Source organism: Mirounga leonina, unplaced genomic scaffold (assembly GCF_011800145.1).
Source record: "Mirounga leonina isolate KUSES-001 unplaced genomic scaffold, KU_Mleo_1.0 Mir_129, whole genome shotgun sequence".
In the NCBI taxonomy this organism is placed as follows: Eukaryota; Metazoa; Chordata; class Mammalia; order Carnivora; family Phocidae; genus Mirounga; species Mirounga leonina.
Genome location: NW_023270323.1, coordinates 13,003,384 through 13,025,485, shown reverse-complemented (window position 1 = coordinate 13,025,485; position 22,102 = coordinate 13,003,384). Strand labels below are relative to the sequence as shown.

General features: G+C 35.3%; 1 protein-coding gene across 7 annotated transcripts in view; it reads right to left on the bottom strand.

The window, feature by feature from the left end:
• Positions 1-22,102, bottom strand: part of WDFY3 (WD repeat and FYVE domain containing 3) — a 262,976-nt gene that overhangs the window by 123,962 nt on the left and 116,912 nt on the right. For all 7 annotated transcript variants that reach the window (XM_035004604.1, XM_035004607.1, XM_035004606.1 and 4 more), the window contains 7 exons: positions 20,918-21,079; positions 16,506-16,698; positions 14,414-14,600; positions 12,124-12,290; positions 5,649-6,116; positions 4,567-4,668; positions 1,932-2,125 (listed from right to left, as the gene is read on the bottom strand). In XM_035004604.1, coding sequence (XP_034860495.1) covers positions 1,932-2,125; positions 4,567-4,668; positions 5,649-6,116; positions 12,124-12,290; positions 14,414-14,600; positions 16,506-16,698; positions 20,918-21,079 — 1,473 coding nt within the window. The remainder of the gene's footprint in view (positions 1-1,931; positions 2,126-4,566; positions 4,669-5,648; positions 6,117-12,123; positions 12,291-14,413; positions 14,601-16,505; positions 16,699-20,917; positions 21,080-22,102) is intronic.

Sequence of the window (22,102 nt, the reverse complement as noted above, 5' to 3'; positions counted from 1 at the left end):
ACTAACACTCTCCTGGCACTCCGACATCATCATAGCTTCATCTCAGTATCTGAAAACTTGCAAATACTGTGAATGATTTAATATGCTGCTTCAATCAATAATTAATGATCAGTAGCAGATGCTAAAGTTACAACACACTGTTGATGGTAAGTGGTTAATTAGACAAAATCATTATATATATATGTGTATATATATATATACATATATATATAAAGATTTTATTTATTTGACAAGGAGAAAGAGAGAGAGCACAAGCAGGGGGAGCAGCAGGCAGAGGGAGAAGCAGGCTCCCTGCTGAGCAAGGAGCCCGATGCGGGACTCGATGCTAGGACTCTGGGATCATGACCTGAGCCGAAGGCAGATGCTTAACTGACTGAGCTACCCAGGCATCCCCAACAGCTATATATTATCTACATAATTTGCATAAACATAATGCATACAATTCAAATTTGTGCATCAGGATAAGTATAAAATACCGCATATGGAATTTTGGGTTTCTGCACAAATAATTAAAAATTAAATTACACAGGTCTGTGGTTGTGTCAGCTGAACAGAGGCACCAAGAAGCAGTTCTGAACGCAGCAAAAATGGAAATTGAAATCGAGGTCCCAAATCCTCCTCGCTGCCTCCCTACACTCCTTCATGCCCTCAAAGCAGTGCCATGCTGGAGCCGGCTCATACTGGCTCTTGAGAGCCAACTGTTGTATTTTTGGAATTTTATGTGTCTTGTTAAAACACAGGCATGATTAAAAATTAAGTTCTATAAATTTGCAACTAAATAAATTATTTTAAAAACAAACATAGTAAATACTCAAAGCTCATCACTTCCCAGTTATTTTCTGTATTTCACTATTGCCTGTACTCATGAGATACTACGTAGTGGGTTACTATTGTCCATCTCTTCCCAATCCACACTCAGTAACACATTAACAGCCCAAAACAGATCATAGTGACAGTATTTACACCATGGAAATTAATAAGTACAACACATGAGGACCTCCCTCCTGCCCTCCTCCAGTCTGAGAGTCAGTTAATTACCATTCACCAGAACAACACTGCCTTACTATTACAGGTCAGCTCATTACCTCCTGCTGGCTTTATCTATCAATGTTTTACAAGTTCAATTAAAAAGGCACCAAGAAAGAAGGAAAATGTATATTAAAAAAGCTGGCAATCTTAACATCTTTGGAAGGTACTTTTTTTTTTTTTCTGAACAATACCTTCAAATACACAAATATTCCCCAATATTTTTTTTTTAATTTTTTTAAAGATTTTATTTATTTATTTACTTGAGAGAGAGAGAGAGAGAGAGAGAGAGGGAAACAGCATGAGAGCGGAGAGGGTCAGAGGGAGAAGCAGGCTCCCTGCTGAGCCGGGAGCCCGATGTGGGACTCGATCCCAGGACTCCGGGATCATGACCTGAGCTGAAGGCAGTCGCTTAACCAACTGAGCCACCCAGGCGCCCCAAATATTCCCCAATATTGATACACATGTAGATTTCCTGCTCACCAGTGAGATAAGTTGTGGTCAGACTGTGTTTTAAAATAAAATGCGTATTCAAATTATTATACTCAATCAAAACAGGATGAAATATACAATAGGGTAAAGAATAAGAGAAAGTCAAGAAAGTCACTGAATAAAGCAACAAGTAATAAAAGAAAGCTATGATTCTAGAAGGTAGCTATTCTTGCTGTGATGTCTGTGCCAGGACTGGGTGAGGATACACGGGGAGGGTGTCAGAGGGGATGGAGATGGCGACCTCAGGGCCTCGGGGGCCAGAGAAGACACTAGCTTTTCTTCTACTACTATGACTTTAACATAATTTTAGACTTGAAGAAAAACTGCAAGAATAGTTTATGACCAACTTAAGTCATTTAAAAATAACCACAGAATTTAATGGTAAGAGAGCAGTAACAGCTTATTAAATTTACCCTTAAAATATCAGTCTTCAACTGCAGTTCTGTTGGTGGGGCTGAATGCATTAAGCCCAGGAGAGTGCCCATGTCATCCTCCCCATTTGGAGAGAGCACCAACTGCTGGATAATCATCAGGGCATGCTGCCGGCACTGTGGGTACTTCACTATATTATGCGCGCATCTTGCACCTCCAAATTCTCGGAAAATTCCTTGAGAGAGAAAAAAGAACAACATGGGCTAACTTAAAACCTTCTAAGTCAGATGGGTTAAAAGTTGATCTTTTTGTAGGAAGAATAACTCAAAAGATTGCAAATAAAACCCACCCAGCCATTTCACCTTTTAAATTACCACACACAACTGCACTATGGGAGGTCAGCAAAGAAGCAAATTCTCTCTAGACTGCCTTAATGAAAGACTAATGCCCTAACATGTTCACCATGTTCAAATTTTCCAAATCTAGAACATTCAGAAATTTCACACGTAGACACAAAAGAGGCCAGTGGCCACTGTAAAGGTGGCTTTAAGCTGAACAATACTGGAATTTTTATGTAAAGGCTTTAAGCTGAACAATACTGGAAATCAAATTATGTAAAAAGTTTTCAGATGAACAACAGCCCAAACAAACAAGATTTAAACTGAACAAGGCATCCAAAGTATCTGCAAGAAAGGAGTGGAATAAATTATTCTTTAATGAGAAAAATCACAAGGAACCAAACTTCTTGATGAAGTAGAGCACATGAACAAAAAAAAGACAAACTCTGTAATAAAAAGCATCAGTCACTGTACCTCTCCAAAGACTTTTATAGACTGATTTATTTAATCTTTATCCCTTACTGTACAGATGAGGAAATGAGACATACAGAAGTTGGGTAACATGGCTAAGGTCACCCAGCCAGCAAATGACAGAGCAGGAGTGATACCTACATAGCTCAGCTTTAAAGCTTTAAGCTTTTAGAGTACCTTATACATGCCACTATTATAGTAGTTTATATCAGACAGTTCAGTATTATTTGTTTGTATGTTTGGCTCCCCATTAAACTTGGGATTTCCTTCTAGTCTGTATTTCAGTAAATGTTTCCTGAGTGAAAAGCTGCCTGTGTATTTTGCTATAGTGGCCACTGTCCTCTATTTAATGACTTCCTATTTGCAAACTTTGTAAGAATTACATGGTCCTGAAGTGAATGGAAGTCATGTGCTGAGATTTAGCACATGGAAGATCATGTGTACTTACTTCCAGGTGACCAGTTAGTGCCCATTACATAGTCATCATGGCTAATATTTTCTGAACACTTACTATGAGCAAAGCACCGTCTGAGTGCCCAAGATCACATAGCTAAGTAATATCTTTCTTAACAAGGAAAGATAGTCATTAAGAAAAGAGCTTTGTGAAAATGTCTGGCACTCTGGGAGATGTGTTAAGTGACTTTTAGTCACACAAGGTAAGTTCTCCACTCTCCTCCAATAGAACTGTTCAGTCCATCCTGTGTAACACTAGCTCATGTCATCAAAAGATAATCTGCCAAATAAATCCTTTATAGTACCTTATTCTTTTATCTAAGTCAACTAACCCTAATTAGTGGAAATAAGGAGATTATGCATTATATCACAGATGAAATATCATACCCATTAAACTTCACCATACTTATTAAATAACCTACTAAATTCATTCATTCAACTCTGTCTTGGAATTTGCCAAACTGTACTTAAGTAACAACATATAATTACATCTTTACGTCTTTTCCCATCAGGTTATAATTCCTTCAGGGCAAGAATTATCTTTGTGTCTCGAACACCTAGCATGGTGCCTGGGACACACAATATATTTTAAATATGTTGAATATTGAGTTCCTTTGCATTCAGGCAAATAGGCAATGCATTTGTTAACTAGTTCATTTTTTCGTTTGTTCATTCCTTCACTCATTTGTAGCTTTCCATAACACTTAAAATATAATTCATGTTCCTTGGCATGGCCTGAAAGGCTCTGTATGATCTGAGCCCAGCCTTCTCATCTCAATTCACCTCCCCGTTACTTACTCTTCTCAAACTGTATTGACATTGTTGCCTGAGAGGTTTCAAGTGATCTTTCGCAAGAGCAAGAGTGATATTTTACAAATACAAATGGACTGTTAATGACAGATAGAAAAAGACTGAAGAGAAGTTGAGACCAAAGATAAAGATGTTATGAATCCGATCTACCTGGGAGAGGCAAGTTTTACTACAGAATCATTTCTCAATACTTCCTTAAAGTTGTAACATTATAATACTCTAACTTGAATTACTAAAAATTAAGAAAATCACCATAGGAAGCAGGTACTTTGGAAAATACTTAAACAAAGTCATTCTACTAAAAGTCTGTATTATGTAAATTAAAAAACACCCCACTACTCTAATGACTATTTTAAAAAAGACTACTTTAAAAGACTACTTTAAAAACAAGGCATAGTATTGAAATAATAGTAGTAATGTTACATATTTTGTCAATAAACTTGTAACGGTCAAAAGTTTTGTGTTTCTAGATATGAAGGTGCCGTCACTGAATCAACAGTTTTTTCTCTAAGTGATAGGAACATTTCAGGAGCAAGAGTCCTTAGAGAAGACGACACCAGAGAGAATACTCCCCGAAGCATCTGCTAGTAACTTGTCTAGTCACCTGCGTTTGTGTTCGATCCCTGAAGCAGCATGGTCAAGGTCTCCATAACCAACAAAGCCAGGTGCTTTTGGTCTTCAACTGAACTATTACTTCTTGAGTCCCCTAGGAAAAAGGACCAAAGGTTCAAGTCCCAGAAGTTGTAAGCTTTTTTTTTTTCTTGATTTGGTTTAAATACTTTATTTCTTTATTAGTCACTTTTACCCCTAATACAAATGATATAATACACCCTTTAAAAATGATACACGTGTCTACCATCTACCAAAAGTAAGGTCAACATCAGTGTTTACGGATTTTATTTTCGTGTGGCTAGGAAGTTACAGTTGTCTAACAAACAGGAGAAAGGAAAATGCCAGTGTTGGGTGATGTATGGAAGTGATGAATCCCTGTATTGTACACCTGAAACTAATAGGACACTGTATGTTAACTGGAATTAAAATAGAACCTTAAAAAAAAAAAAAAAAAAAGGGAAAACGCCAAAGTTAAATGTATTCTTCTAACAAAGGTTTTCCTAATCAAGGCTAAGGTTAACAGGAGAAAACTGGATTTTAAGGCACTATTTATGAATAGTGCTATCTATTCACACTGTATTAATTCATTCAACACAGTTAATACTAAGTGCTTTTATCAGATTAGGAAGGATGAAAAATATTAAATTTAAGGTACCTAAAGGATAATATATGTGTACATATATAACATTGCTAAAAAGATTTATTTTTTTGCTCTCTAGAATTAAGAACATTGTGAGGCACCTAAACATCCCAATTGTTTCTAGGAGCTTTTTAAATTCCCTCTTAGAAGCAGAAAGTAGTACACATGAGTCATGTGGACCATAAATGTTTCCCTCAATTTTTACCTTAAATTCTTTTCCACCACAATGACATATTTCTAGCTGCCCCCCCATCCAATTCCCTAACAGAGGTTGAATGAACAAGTTAAATGTGGGAAATACTCACAAGGATATCACAATAATGCACATTAGTAAGTCATTCAAATCAACAGCCAAATGAAAGGCAAAACATGAACAAAACACCGTGCCCAAACCCCTCTGTCAAATAAAAGCGAAATTCTGGAAAATGCTTTACCTTGTTCACTTAGGGTCTGAGTTGGATCCTTCAAGAGGGCAGCATATTTGTGCAAAAGGTTTACCATGACCTCCAGAAGGCCCACCTCCCTGAACACATCTTTAAATATGTAGTCGTGTCGTGTAAACTTAAGAAGTGTCTTCATTGCAATAACGCTACAGTGGTAAGAAGAGCTCGATTTTAAGAGGATGCTAACACTAATGAGTTCTTTACAAGGGATGTAATTTAAGCTAAAAACGACAAACTCCAGCATCTCAAAGTATTTGCTTTGTACTTCTGGGAGTTTAGAAATCTTTTCTGCAAACTGTGACAGTGTGTGCTGTGACTCGAGGATGAAGTAATTGGCACTGTCAGCCATGTAAATATTTGTGATGGCATCAAGGATGATCTGGGCAAGGAAGCTGGTTTTTGCTTTTAAAAATGCATTCTGAAGAACTGCAAAGGCTTGGATGTTTCTCACACTGTGACCTAAAATGGAAAACAAGAACACAAAAGTAGGTGCTACATGATATTTTAATCATGGCAAACTAGTCTATTTAAACGGATCACGAATTGTAACATTTATCAACTGTTTCCTAAGAACACATCCTGTTTTCACAGAAAGTCCTGTTTTTCTCTATCTGACTTCCGTTAAAAACAATACTGTTTAAACTTTTAATGCATCATTATGAATATTCTAATTCAAGAATAGTATATATTGAAACATTAGACTGTTTTACAGAAAATAAAGCATATTATGTAAGTCCAGCCTTCTGAGTTTGGAAATGTGCAAGGATTTCACTTTTTGTTATCTGTAAGATGGACCTTGACTGTAAGAAAATACTTTTAGCCTGAAGCAGTAAAAGGCCAGGGAGCAGCAAGAATGCAAGCAGGAAAACAGGGGGTTGAAAATTCTCTAAGTTCCAGTGTCCCTTTATCATGACTACACTAGACTCTCATAAATTTTAATTTGAAAATGTATTTTGTTTTCAAGCTAAAAGTACAATTTCTTTACATATACGTGTGTTAAAGCCATTTATGGCTAACTACTAGCTGTATTTTTTTAACATCTGATTTTCAAACACACCAACCAAGAAAAAATCTGTATACCTGGCTCTTGTGAGGTAAATTAGTAAAAAATAATTATAAAGAAATTAACATATAAAGTATTTGAAGCACCTGAAAACAAGTGTTTGCCTCTAAAAATTGTCCCCATGTTCACAACTATTAGGAATACAGGGTATTTGCCAGAGTGACCAAAACATTAACCTAGAGCCAAGAAATTAGCATAGTGCCTTACAGAATAAGCCAGATTTCAGAAAGAAGATAAACACAGAACTAGGAAAAATTAAAAAATGAGTTAGAAGGACTGCCCAGAAATCCTGGCTTAGACATTCTTTAAAAAATGAAAAGATTTTTAAAAATCTTTAATCTGTACACAATTTCAATTTTGTCTGTAACATATAAACTTCTTCTATGTGTAGCAAATACCAAAGATATATTTTTACTTCCAGCTCCAGATTCATAATATGCTTGCTCTTTCAGGACATCTTTCCTTTTTATTACCTGCAGATAATACAAGCTCAGATGGGCTGGTGGACATACAAATGTTAAAGTCTGACTACAAGTGACCAACGGTGACAAATAAGGTTAAAGGATAACTATATCCAATATTTTGCATCTTTCAACTAAGTGACAATATATCAGTTTTCACTATAAAGAAAGGAGTCAAAAAGAGCCGAGTTTAGAGTAATGTGGGAAAATTTGGAATTTCCCAAGTTTTATCTTCATTATTTGGTTTGAAGTGATGTCAATGACAAAAGATAAGGAATATTAATAACCAATCCCAAGAACAAATTGTCCACCATAAAAAGCTGAACCGAATACAATGTTTAAACATACAACAATTAAAAGTCAAATATAGGGGCATGTGGGTGGCCAAGTTGGTTAAGCGCCCGCCTCTGGATTTCGGCTCAGGTCATGATCTCAGGGTCCTGGGATTGAGCCCTGTGTTGGGCTTCACACTCAACGAGGAGTCTGCTTGAGATTCTCTCCCTCTCCCTCTGCTCCTCCCTCCTGCTTGTATTCTCTAAAATAAGTAAATAAATCTTCAAAAAAGAAAAAATAAAAAGCTTTCTGCTGGTGAGGATACAAAGTTTTATAAAATATAGAAATATAAGTCATGCTCAAGCATTAACATACAAAGATCAGTTTACCACCTTCATTAATAACTCAGTTTACCTTTTCCTTTAAATTTTGTATGTCTATACTGTTCCATTTGATTTAAAATCAGCACTAAAAATAAGGTCGGTAAACTATACCTATGTATAGAGCAATGTAAGGTAGGTACATTCATTTTGACCTTTTAAATGTAATAATCAATGAATAGGTAAAAAATTCCTTAGTAGCAGGAATTTCCTTTTCACAGATGATGAAAGGGAAACCAATGAAACCAAAGCAAATATTCCCCCAAAGTACTCTGAACAAACAACTGACAAAAAGATAAACAGTGTCAATATATCAGAATATAGCCAGCCTCAACTCCTCAACAGTCTAAACTGAAGAGTTACAATCTGCGAAGACTATCATTGCTTCATTCTATCAGTGCTACACAGGACCCTGTCACACTTGGCTTTCCTCATCTCCATTCCTTTACAATAATCCATCATCTCTTAACCAAAACTAGATTAAAAAGAAAAGTAACAGGGGCGCCTGGGTGGCTCAGTCGTTAAGCGTCTGCTTTCGGCTCAGGTCATGATCCCAGGGTCCTGGGATCGAGCCCCACATCGGGCTCCCTGCTCTGCGGGGGGCCTACTTCTCCCTCTCCCACTCCCCCTGCTTGTGTTCCCTCTCTCACTGTGTCTCTCTCTGTCAAATAAATAAAGATCTTAAAAAAAAAAAAAAGGGGATTTTTTTTAAAAAAAAAAGAAAGAAAGAAAGAAAAGTAACAGCAAAAAACAACCAAAAAACCCCACTAAAACCAAAAATCAAATTTAACAGTCATAGGTAAAAATGGATAATATTTTAAAAATCAACTGCATTTCTAGAAACTAGCAACAAGAAATCTGAAATGCAATTAAGAAAACAATTATGCTTATAATAGTATCAAAAAGAAAATATTTAAGAATAAACTTAACAGAAGAATCGAAAGTTCTGTACAATGTACACTATAAAACTATGCTTAGAAAAAATAAGACCCAAATAAATGGAAAGCTATATATATATATACATATTCATGGATTGGAAGATTCAATATTATTAAAACGTCAATTCTCCCCAAGTTGATTTACATTTGATGTACTCGCAATCAACTCCCAGTCTCAGGCTTTTTTTTTGGTTTGTTTTTTTCCAAAAATTGACATGATCATTAAATTTGTATGGAATTCAAACGATGCAGAATAGCTAAAGTAATTTTGAAAAGAACAAAATCGGACAACTTAAATGACTCTATTTCAAGACTTACTTTAAAAATACAGTAAAAAAAAAGATACAGTAATCAATGTCTTATAGTATTGGCTTAAGGGTGGACATACTGATCAATGGAGCAGAACTGAAAAAGAATCGCAGATATATGGTTATACAGTCTTTTCATTAGAAGGTCTTGGATAGTCATACTGGAAGAAAAAAACCTTATTTCCTACCATATATAAAAATTAACTTAAAATGTATCACAGACCCTAACAGAAGTATCAAAATATGAAACTCCTAGAAGAAAACACAAACCTTAGTGAATTTGGTTAAATAAGATTTTTTCAATATGAAGTAAAAAATCTGCAAAATATTTTTAAAATAAGTTGGACTTCATCAAAATTAAAAGTTTCCATTCTTCTAAATGCTACTAAGAAAAAAAGGCAAGTTAAGACCAGGAGAACATACTTACAAAATATATGAACCTTATAAAAGATTTATCCAGAATATCTAAAGAACTCTTAAAATCCCAATAAAAAGAATAATCCTATCAAACACTGGGCACAGAGTTCTGAACCCAAGTAGAGAGATACAGATGGCAAATAAACACATTAAAAGATGCTTGAAATTATTTCAAAAAATGCAAACTAAAACCACAACTAGATACTACTACACACACACTAGATTATCTACAATTAAAAAGACTAACACCACCAAGTGTTGCTGAGGATGTAAAGCAAACTTTCTCACATTGCTGCTGACATGAGTGTAAATGGGATAGCTACTTTAGAAAACATTTTGGCAGTTTCTCATAAAGTTAAATATACATAGGAGCCAACAATTCTACTGCTTGGTATTTACCCCAAAGAAATGAAAATGTATGTCCCCACAAAGACTTGTTTCATATAAATATTCACAGTAGCTTTATTCGTGACAGTTAAATACATGCCATCAATCGGCGAAGAGGTAAACAAAGTGCAGGAAATCCACATAAGGAAATACTATCCAAAAAAGGAACAAACTTCAGATACATGCAATAACATGGATGAATCATAAAAAACTACATACTGTAGGATTCTAGTTTATGAAATTCTAGAAAGGGTGAAACTAAAGCGGATCAATGGTTGCCAGGGCAAGTGGGGCAGGGAGCGGGGATTGAACGCAAGGGGAACAAGTAAATTTTTAGAAGGATGGGAATATTCCCTATCATGATTATAGTGGTGATTACACAAGCATATATATTTATGGAAACTCATCAAATTCAACACTTAAAATGGATAGATTTCAATACATTCAAATGATGTTGGCCAGAAAAAAAAAAGAGATTCCATATTCTCTTTATGTGAAACAGAGCTGTCTCCTTTAGTCTGCACAATAACCCTACAAAGCAGGCCATGGGATATATGTATTTTTTGACTTACCGATGAAACTCAAAATGATCTAGCTTGATCCATGCATTTTATAGACTACTACCATCAATTTTTCTGAAGAAGAAAGTGATATTTAGAAAGGTTCGATGACTCATGTCATCCAAATTCTGAATCTTAGGGCACTGTCCTTTCTAGTTAACCTCACTTCTGCAGACATCACATCACTGGATTGTCCCAGGAACCCCCGGACATGCTAGGTTATATATTTATTATCTCTGATACAGATGAGACAATATGAGGAAGACCTATGAGGAAGGTCAATTTTGCTACATTAATTCCCTCATTACAAAATTATGCTATATCGTAACTAGCTATTATGCCAGTATCATGATTGGATTGATTAACCAAATAAAACAATAAAATTTAAAATAGGAAGTACGGTAAGAGCTATTTTTAAATTAACTCAAAGAAACAGTTAATTGTGGAATACTCAAGATACAGTCTGTATATTGGAAGTTTTTTTGAGAGTCCTATTTTTTTCTTAATATTTAATAAAGTGAAACTTTGAACTGCTCAGTAAGAAATGCCTGGATTTCTACTTACTAAGTTCTATATAACCTACACATTGAGAGTACAATTTACTGTAGGACATCTGACAACTCCAATCTAAGTCATGACCTTTCAATATAATTTTCTCCGGTAAATTAAATTTAGGATTTTCTAGTAAATCCATTTATTCTCACCAAAGAAATAAATTTATAACCGCTGACTTCTATGTCATAAAAGACATAGATAACGTACTGTGAAATTTAAATAACCAGACATGTTGATATTTTCTGGCTAAATTTTACATGCAAATATCATAACTGCATCAAATATTTATTAAGTGACAATCATAGTCAAGAAACTATGAGAGGCCTTCAGGCTCAGAGTCTTTTAGAACAGTTATTACGCAGTTAAAAAAATTAAACAGTAAAACTAGCTTGCACTCTTATGTAACAAAATGTTATTAACTAAACAAGTTTTCTTAGTAAAAGATCACTAGATGAGGAGTCAAAGTTAGGAAATTCGAACTATAAAATTTACTCCCCGATCTGAAAGAAATAATATAACGTCTTTGTGGGGCGCCTGGGTGGCTCAGTTGCTTAAGCATCCAATTTCGGCTCAGGTCATGATCTTGGGTTGTGAGATCCAGCCCCTCATCAGGCTCCATGCTGGGTGTGGAGCTTGCTTAAGATTCTCTCTCTCCCCTTCTGCCTCTCTCTCTCACAAAAAAAGAAGAAGAAGAAAAAGAAGTCTTTGTACCTATATTTGCTTAGTTTTAAAATATAAGCATTTGCGCCCCATGCTTTCTATTTATATCTTAGAGATAACAAGGTGATCAGTGTGTGAATCAAGTTCCAACCACATAAACTGGAAATGCATTAGCGTCCCAACATTCAAAAAGGATATGTTTAGATTATTAAGCTGTTTGAATGTTAAGATAAAATACTAAAATGTAAATTTCATTGGCTGATGTTATAATGTTTTCATAATGTATATTATTCTCAAGTACATGAACTGGTAAGGCTGTCACTCAAGAATTTGTACCATCAATAAAGCATAAACTCTAATGAAAAACAGCCTTAATACCTTTATACATGTAACAAAGAGCAATCAAGCCAAACTGATTGTGTCTACTTCTTTGAGGGGCTCAGAATAGAAAAAAAAAGACTCACCTTTGCCTGCAGGCTGAGGTACTGCAAATCCAGGCAATAAAAAGGGTGCCCCTGTGGTAATACCAGCTGGTTTTAGTTCACTGACACCGTATGTTGTTAGGGAAGTTATCAGATTAACCAGATCTTTCAAGGCATCTTTGGATTCTGCTTCTTTTGCTTGTTCCAATCTAGGAAGAGTATGGTTTAGTAAATATTTTTTCTCTTTTGTTGTACTCTCAAATTTAATACAGAAAGAAATTTTCAATTTGTATATGCAGTAAGTAAATGTATAAAGTACTCCAAGAAGTTTCTTTGTACAATTTTTCCTTATATAAAAACATACTATTTTTTTAAAATCTACAAATTTTATTATAAGACATTACACCATAATGAAAGAAAATTATAATAGGCTAAGATGTCACATAAAGTGCTGATTTTGCATTTAACAATGTTATTTTAGGTAGATCACTAATCTTTGGTAGAAAGTATCTATAAAACAAAAGAATTACATTAAATGTCTCTTTTTTTTAAGATTATTTATTTATTTATTTATTTATTTATTTATTTATTTGACAGAGAGAGAGAGACAGCGAGAGCAGGAACACAAGCAGGGGGAGTGGGAGAGGGAGAAGCAGGCTTCCTGCTGAGCACGGAGCCCGATGTGGGGCTTGATCCCAGGACCCTGGGATCATGACCTGAGCCGAAAACAGACACTTAACAACTGAGCCACCCAGGCGCCCCACACTAAATGTCTCTTAAGTTCCCTAAAACTCTAAGATTATAAAGTTTCACTGTTTACAACTAAAAACCTTATTAACCATTTCTTTCTGAAGACATTTTTTCTGTTAACAATTTTTAAAAATGAATTTCTTGGAAAGAGTTCTAAGTCTTTATCTGTATCTCATTAATTAATTCAGATACTCTCATTAGAATACATTTAAATAAAGTTCTGAAGAGTCTAACAATTTTTAAAACAATATTTCTTTAAAAGAAACATTTGGAGTCATTATGGAATTATCTTTTGACTGTGGCTTGAGAACACAAAATGGGGTGCAAAAACTCTTGAAGAGTAAGATTTATTGGGGCTTCCTCCCTAAAAGAACTAATTATTCTCATTAAAATAAAGCTGAAGAATGCACTAAAGTAGAAAAAAGTATGTTTAACCTCACAACTAAGACACTTTTTAATATTCTGATATGGTTTATAAACTTGCCTTTTTTTATTGTAAAAAGTTTGGTCTTAATAATAGTTATTTTTATACCATATACAGAATTTTATAACCCTGTTTTTTCCATTTACCAGTGTTAACACAAATGCTTCTCCTTTTAATATAAAATCCTTATAGATATTCTTTCAATGGTCATGGAGAGCCAACCACAGATTTGGGGAGAGGGAGGTGGGACAGCCAGTAGAAATCAGAATATAGGAGTACTAATACACATAAAATTTTGTCTACATTTAGGATTATATTTTTAGGATTAATGACCATAAGTGAAATTATCATGTCAAAGTGTATCAACATTTTTGAGGCTCTTGATTGTATCTGATCAACCTGCATTCTCAAAGGATTACACCAATTAACAGCCCCCTAGTAATGTGAAATGCTTACTTTATCAACTTTCATGTCCTCCTTTGTAAACTAAGATATATATGCAAAATTGCAACTCTGGGAGTTGCTTAGCAGTAGTGGCAACTAGGTTAAACTGCTGTTAGAAACAAGGAGTTTATAAAATAGGGCTGGTTTACAACAGATCAAATGATTTAAAAGTAAGTAATGGGCCAGAAACAACTAGTGAGACATAAGTAGTTTCTTCCTAATAAATTTGCAGCCAGCCATTTCCCCAGGATACGCATAAAACATTTGGGATGGGAAAGGGGGGCTTGTGAAACATTTTGTTTTATATATACATTTGTAAGGTCTCATTCAATCTACATAATTATTCTTGTTATTAACTACATTAATAAAGCACTGGTATAGTAGGAAATCCCCAAAATATAATTAAGCACGAGTTTACACTTTAGGAAGATGTTAATTAGTTCATCTAAGCTCTTCTCCCTCAGCTACTGAAGAACAGATTTACTTCCACACCTAACCATGGGCTCCACCACATTTGTAGCCTGCATTTGTGAGCTTAAACTCACTTTTTATACTCTGTTGACAAGAATAAAAAGAACTGATTAAAGCCAAAGGGATAAAGTATACATTGAGTAAGTGATTAATTCCCTTTTTTGCATGGCCCAAACCACATTGTTTCCATTGACAAAGACTGAATAGACATTTAAAATATATTCTTAAATTGTGGGGTTTTACCTAAGCAAGAGATCACAAAGGAAATTATATCCTTGCCATATCCGAAAATCATCCAAAAGAGTTTGGGAAACATCACTCGAATCTTTGAGGAAACAAGAAAGCCCAGCAAACATTTCAACAATTTCTAGGGGAGACAGGTCATCTGATTGCTGCATATTCTGAACACATGTAGATAAACATTCTTTTTCTGCAAAAATTAAGAAATAAATATGTATTATTTATGTCAATTGCTTAAGAAAATTTTTATTCTTAAACCAGTGTTTAATGAAATATTAAATTTTAATGTATCTATAAAATACTGTAAGATAAATGTTACACATTCTCAAGTAAATATAAGAGTCAAATTCACTGGAAAAGCTCTGCCTCTAAGTACTAAACAAAGGGTAATACAAGAAATGTTGAAAAATATTTGACATTTATTATAGTTTTTATATGATACTTGGATGTTTTTCATTAAACAAAATGATTGCTTGCTGCCAAACGATATTTTTTTTTTTTTTAAGATTTTTTTTTCTTTTTATTTATTTATTTGAGAGAGAGAATGAGATAGAGCGTGAGAGGGAGGAGGGTCAGAGGGAGAAGCAGACTCCCTGCTGAGCAGGGAGCCCGACGCGGGACTCGATCCTGGGACTCCAGGATCATGACCTGAGCCGAAGGCAGTCGCTTAACCAACTGAGCCACCCAGGCGTCCCCAAACGATATTTTTGATCTTTTATGTTAGGATGGGAAAAAGAAAACCCATCTTCCAAGTTTAAAAAGAAAAATCCAATCATTAGTTTAAAAGCACAAATTAGAGTGAATATGGACCAATGAGATACAGAAATACTTCAGGAAAGAAAATTTTTTAAATTACGTTTGCACTGTATGTTACTCATTTAAAGCATAGTTATACCTTCTCACTGACTTTGGCGATTAAAATCTTTTCAAAAAAGATTTTCTCTCAGCCACCTGCGGGCACATCTGCAGGCCTAGTCCAGCCTCCCAGTCAGAGAGATGCTGGGCCTGGACCCTCGAGCAGGCTGTCACACACTCCTCACCTACAGAGGCTTTCCCAGCACAGCCAGGGTTTTGAGCCTTGTGGAGAGGTGCTGGGGGGATATGACGTGTGTCACAGAAGCCCTCACACAGCTGGGCAGGCACTAGGGTGTGAATATAACTCATTTGTCCTTGTAGCCCCTTCTGATCTTTTAGTTAGAGCAAATTTTCCACAGAACACTCATAACTTCGTAAAAGCATGGAGGAGTATGGTTCAAACAAAAGCAGGTTGACTCATGAATCGTGAACAAATTTAAGAATAGAAATGGGGTTCTGAATGAAGCATAACTCACTATGATTTATTAGTTGTTCCATGAAATAAAATAGAGTGTAAACTCTCAAAAAAAAAAAAAAAAGATTTTTCTCTCTCTTATCTTTAAAGAAATTTGTCTAAAGACACCCAATGTCACATAACAAAAGCTAAGGAGATTTAACATGGGAATGTAGGCAAGAACCATTTAATGACTGACTGATGTTAGGTGAGTAAACAAACAATTGTACTAGAAATTATTTTGTAAGATTTTCAGGAAAAAATATATGAGAAGTAAACTATATGAGCTACTACACTGTCTCCTATTAAGACATTTTAAAGGGTAGCTGACACTTACATAGGAGTTAAATAGAATGCACAATTTCTCCTTACTGATGATAAAGAATCTACCTTATTTCATTTATGCCCATTGGACAGACACTTATCTACTTATGAAATACCTTCAGAAAAGCTTTAAACTATAGCATCTCAAAAAAATTTATTTTTTCAGTAGAAGAGTAGGGAAGAACAGGCTACGACACCAAACTTAAATTATGATTAAACATTTACATGACAATGAAATTACTTCAACTCTTGTAGATATCCATTGTTTGGAACATATAAAAATTTCTTACATTTGAAATGTCTCACAAATAAAAATTTTTTTTTTCATCTGGCAAGAATCATTTTTAACTTAAAATAGAATCTTTAGAGAATTGAGAGATAAAAAGCAGTCTGTCGTCATATGAGGAAGAGAAAATTGAAAGAAACTTAGAGCACCAAAAATGAACATAAAGAAATATTCACCATGAATATACTTTACTACATTGACACTAAGACCATGACGGGATATGGTCATAAGGACTTCTCCAGCACTCTTCCTCCAAGGCAGGTTGTAGGGAGGGCACCAAGAGGTTATTGCACTGAATAAAAGCTGGAGATCATCTTTTTGAGCCAGCTCCTCCGCCGGAGAAACAAAACTGCAGAGTTTCACTAAGATCTAAAAAACAAAACAAATGTGTATTTAAATAAATGAATGGTTGGGTAAAGGGAGGAGCTAGAAGAGGACTAGATCTGGTTATTAAAAACTCTGAAAGTCCAGGATTAGTATTACGTGATATCATTAAAGCCACAATGATGGGTGCTCTAACTTAGGCAACGTTAAAAAAAAAACATCTATAATTTAGAAGTGTGTTAAGACCGTAAACCAGACCTACTTTTATCAGCTTATTTAAAAACAAAAAACAAAAGAAAAAAAACCAACTCTGTTTACTATCCTGTCTTCTCTGTGGTATTTTTGCATACTGACTCTGAAATGGAATAAATCAACAGTAACTTTCAAGGGCAACATTTTGGTTTTCTAATTTGGTTCTTTAATTCTTAGATTGTCATAGATGAGATGCAATTTTCTTCTCTAAAAAGGACAGTTTTAGGGAGGTGAGAAAGTAAAAACAGGTCTTGAAAAGTGTTTCGGAATTGTTCCAATTTCTATACAAGTAGAAGGAGATATCACAATAATAAAATCATCTTAATTCAGAGGTATCTTTCAGTTAAGCCTAGTAGCCAAGTATCTTCTAAGGCTTAGCTTTCAAAGAAGATTCAAAACTTCTTAAACTTTGGAATGAGAACTTATTTAACTATGATTTGTTGAATACACATTACACAAGTACTCAAAGCACTAAGAGCCACTATTTGCAGAATTCAGCCATGGTTTCTGCCCTCGATGGATTTTTTTCTTCTAATCTTGACTCAGCGTCAGGAGAAGTTAACTTTTCTTCTTCTTGCTCAAATTCTTTTCTAAATATTTAAAAATATATGTAATAATGAATAAAGTAAGTATAATTTATGTAAATTTTATTCTCTTGAAAGATAAGTGCTTCATGAAATTCGAGTATTTCAGTATCTGTGGGGAAACTGCTAAATATAAAAAAAGTATTTAAAATATGTTTTGTCTAAGAAAGATAGGTTTTACTTTCCCTATTATCTTCAATGCAAAAATTTACTTAAATAGAAGGGCTTTCTAATTCATAGCTGCCAAGTATGAGGAACAGGGGGGGGAAAAAGGACCAAGAATTCAGAGAAATAAGATATTTACAAAATTGGTAAAAACAGGTATTCGTCCCCAACAGACACACACAGAAATGCCTGGAGAAACCGTTGGATACTGACTTAATATATGTAATAGGTATTATCTTTTCCCATATGTGTCAAATGCAACAAAAAAGATAATTTGAAAAAAAGATCATCAACTGCAGCAAAAATATCTATCCTCGGAAACGTGTATTATCAATTATACCTTTCACTGGTTCTCATTGGATGTCATTGCTCTAATTTGTAACATAAAAACAAACCCGAAAATAAAATACTTTTTTCCAAATCAAATCTTTGTTCTCAAAAATGAACTGGATTTAATTCCCTAAATTTGTTGATTCTTAAAATAACTAGTTCTTAATCTTTAAAGGCAAAAGGATTCTCAGAAATAATCTCATGTAATCCTTTCATTTTATAGAATAAAAAACCAAAGAGTCAATATCTCATTCCTCTTCTCCCATACACTACTAAGTCTAGCCAAGCGTGGCAGAAAAATAACTGGCCACATCAACACAACAACAACAAAAAATCCCACAAAACAAACAAACAGAACAACACAATGAATGCCTACATGAAGCAGTACCAATGCTAAGGTCCCAGGAAACATCTGTCACGTAACATAAACATATGGATTTCAACTTTCATAAACAATATGTGCCCTGAAAACATTTAGTAAGTCTGTCTCCATTGCCATTCTAGACAAAATGGCGACCACAGTGTCCAGCCTGTAAGGAGAAACTGAAACGAGGAAGTGGGGCTAAAGGAACCCTGGATTAGGAGGTGGGAAGAGCCAGGCCCCCACCCCTGCCACACAACTGCTGTGGATCACAGCCTCAGCTATTAGTTTCTGTAACTTTAAATGGGGAGTTTCATTCAAATTCTCTTTGAAGTTCCTTGTGGCCTTAACATTCAATGGTTCCAATATGCTGAAATGAATCCCACATTCATTTGGAAACATCCACTGCATTCAGATGCAGAAAACATTTTTTTTTTTTAATAAAGTTTCAGAAGAAATCTTTGCTATACTTATTTAGCATTAAATACATAAAATTCAGCTTCCATTTATTGCCTAAGGTATTAATTAGCTCTTTAGAAAAGCTTTATTGAAATAGGGTTACTAGTCTAATAAGCAAAGAATAACCCGCCACATTCATTAGCAATGTCTTAAAGCAGCTTTAATTCCTATGGGATTTACTCCTTTGTTTATTCCCATTGCTTTTCTCATCCAATCTAATTCAGGACTCAGATACACATAAATTCTAATCCTATTTCTGCCATTTGCTCTCATCATCATTTTGTGGAAAAACAAAACCTCTAAAGTCATGGGTTGTCTTCCAAATTGTATGAGATAATGGAGGCTACCTAACCACTAGCAAAAAGTTATCTAAGAAATCCAGTGTTCAACAAATATTTGAATTAGTACTTTATTGATAATCCTGTCTTTTTTTTTTTTTTTAAGATTTTATTTATTTATTTGAGAGAGAGAGAGCATAAGTGGGGGGAGAGGCAGAGGCAGAGGGAGAAGCAGGCTCCGCACTGAGCAGGGAGCCTGACCTGGAGCTCAACCCCAGGACTCTGGGATCACCACCTGAGCTGAAGGCAGACGCTTAACCGACTGAGCCACCCAGGCGCCCCATGTCTCTTCCTTTCTAAAACTGCCTTAGTTTCCCTCTCTCCTGTCCCTTCATTGCTCACACCTCCACAAAGCTCTGCAGCAAAGACCGCATTACTACGAGGTGCAATCATCACCTGTACCCAGCTCTACCTTATCCCCTGCAGATCCGCTGTCCTCTCTGCCACTCTGACAATAGCGGCATTGGTGGTGGCAAGAGCAGCAATCACAGGGACTTTCAGGTCATGTCTACCACACCCAGGACAGAGAACCATCGCCTTGTATATTATTCCACTTAAGCCTCACAAAAATCCTTTAGGTAGCTATCGTTATCCTTATTTCAGAGGTAAGAAATCTGCATCTTAAGTTACATAATTCCAGTGACCTGAATTTAAACAGGTGTGGTTTTTGTTTTTTTTTTAATGGAGGTGGAAACATGTAACACAAAATTTATCATCTTAATCATTTTTAAGTATAGAGTGGTGTTCATTACATGCATGTTGCTGTACAACAGATCTCTAGAATATTTTCATCTTGCAAAACTGAAACTCTATACCCACTGAACAACAACTCCTTGTTCGCCACCCTCCAGATCCTGGGAACCACCGCTCTACTTGCTAAGAGTTTTACCACGTTGCAGTCACATAAGTAAAATGATGCAGTCATCTTGTGTCAAACGTGGTTTTTTAAATACTCTATTAGTCCCATGGACGAACCATATTCCACATGTGTGTACTTTGTTTTGAAAATTTTCTCCCAAGGAAGGATATCAAAATGATGGCAGTATTTCCAGGCTAACTAACAAAGATCTATTTAAACCTTGGTTAACTGCTAATGCTATTAAAAGACAGCAGCAACAGTGGTGAAGAAGGACTTCACAAGCAGGGAGCAGAGGAGGTGGCAGAAGCCACTAAAATAAACTGCCTTTTACAAGTAAAATATTTATAGGCTAGGAATTTCCTGTATTTAGAGCAACAAACAGAATTTCTTCATATTTTAAGAAATACTGCCCCAAATTTAATATGATTGTCAACAGAAGTTCTTTCTTGCTTAGTTCATTTAGAGATGTTACTGCTTTATCAAAGGTAACCTTAATAGTTGAATCTGTCCAGAGAAATAAACTTGTTAATGCCTCACTCCATTACTCCTTAAAATAAGTGTTCAGATTCAAGAAATTTGACAATTATATGAGATAAAGTCAATAAAAAAGAGCATGGAAGCGGTGCCTGGGTGGCTCAGTTGGTTAAGTGTCTGCACTTGGCTCAGGTCATGATCCCAGGGTCCTGGAATCTAGCCCCGTGTCAGGCTCACTGCTCCCCTCTCTCTCTACATCTGCCTCTCTTCCAGCTTGTGTACTCTTTCTCTCTCGCTGTCAAATAAATAAAATCTTAAAAAAAAAAAAAAGAGCATAGAATACTATAGAAAATGGAATAGGCAGAACATCTCTTTAAGGAGTGCACCTGTTTCACTTTAAATAGACTGGTATTGATGGGCAGACAAATAGCACCTTCCATACCTGTACAAAAACTTTCTGGAGTAGTCCACGACGTTCTGCTAGAGGTAGCTCATTCTGTGCACCTCCAACGGCCTCAGGCACATGTGGAAGGTCAAAAAACAGATACAAACATTTAACCAGGGTGGAAGGCACTGACATCGTTGTCATGCAGTCCACGGTTTTCTGGAAAACAAACCAATAAATAAGTGAAAGGTAGATAGATATAACTGTAACTGGTACAGCTAAGGAAGTTCACAAATTTTAGGCCAGAAGTTAAATCATTAACTCACAAATTTTAAGCCAGAAAATTATATATCAAAGTAACTTTTTAAATGCCTGAAAATTTTTAGAAAATTACTCCACAGTGACAAATACTCATTTTCCATTTGAACAACTTTGCTTTAATCCAACATTGAGGTGTGTTTGTTATTTATTAAATTTGCTATTTATTTATTAAGAGGAATCATGTTTCAAAGAACATAAGCTTTGTGATTTAGAAAAAAGAAACATAACCATAAACTTGGGCAAACTAATTTTGCTGGACCTCACTTTCTTCTCCTATAAAACAGATATAATGCCACATAGGTCTTAGAGTTAATATAAGCATTATATAACAAATGCAAGATATATTAAGCACTAAATTACATGTTAATAGTTGCTTGACTATCACTTTTATTCTAATTATTCGTTCTTGGGGCTGGAAGGACACTCGAGGGATATAGCCATCACTGACACACAAAAAATCTCTGTATCATTTTCAACAATTTCTAAAGGAAGAAATTCCACCTTCTTATGGTGAATCTTCCAGTATTCTTAAGAAGTATGCTATAATAATTGCCAAATTTTCTTTTGGTGCAGTTTGGAACAAAAAGTTTTACCACACTGGAGATCAAGAGGTCGGCATCATCTGTATTTAGTTTATTAGCTTTTTCATCAAGCAATTTTTGAATGCGTAGGGTATGTCTGGCACTGTGCTAGAAACGGGGCATGCAGCGACAAAGCACCCCTGCCCTTCAGAAGACTGTAGTCTACTAGCAGAAGCAGGTTCAACTATTTATTTTAGATTAAAGAGATTTAATCTCTTAAGTGTAGCAATGATAATACACACAGGCTAATCTAGAAGGGAATGATCAACACTGCCAGGAATGGAATGGGGAAGGATAGGAATTAAAGACGGGAAAGATCACCTGGAAGACACATAGGCAG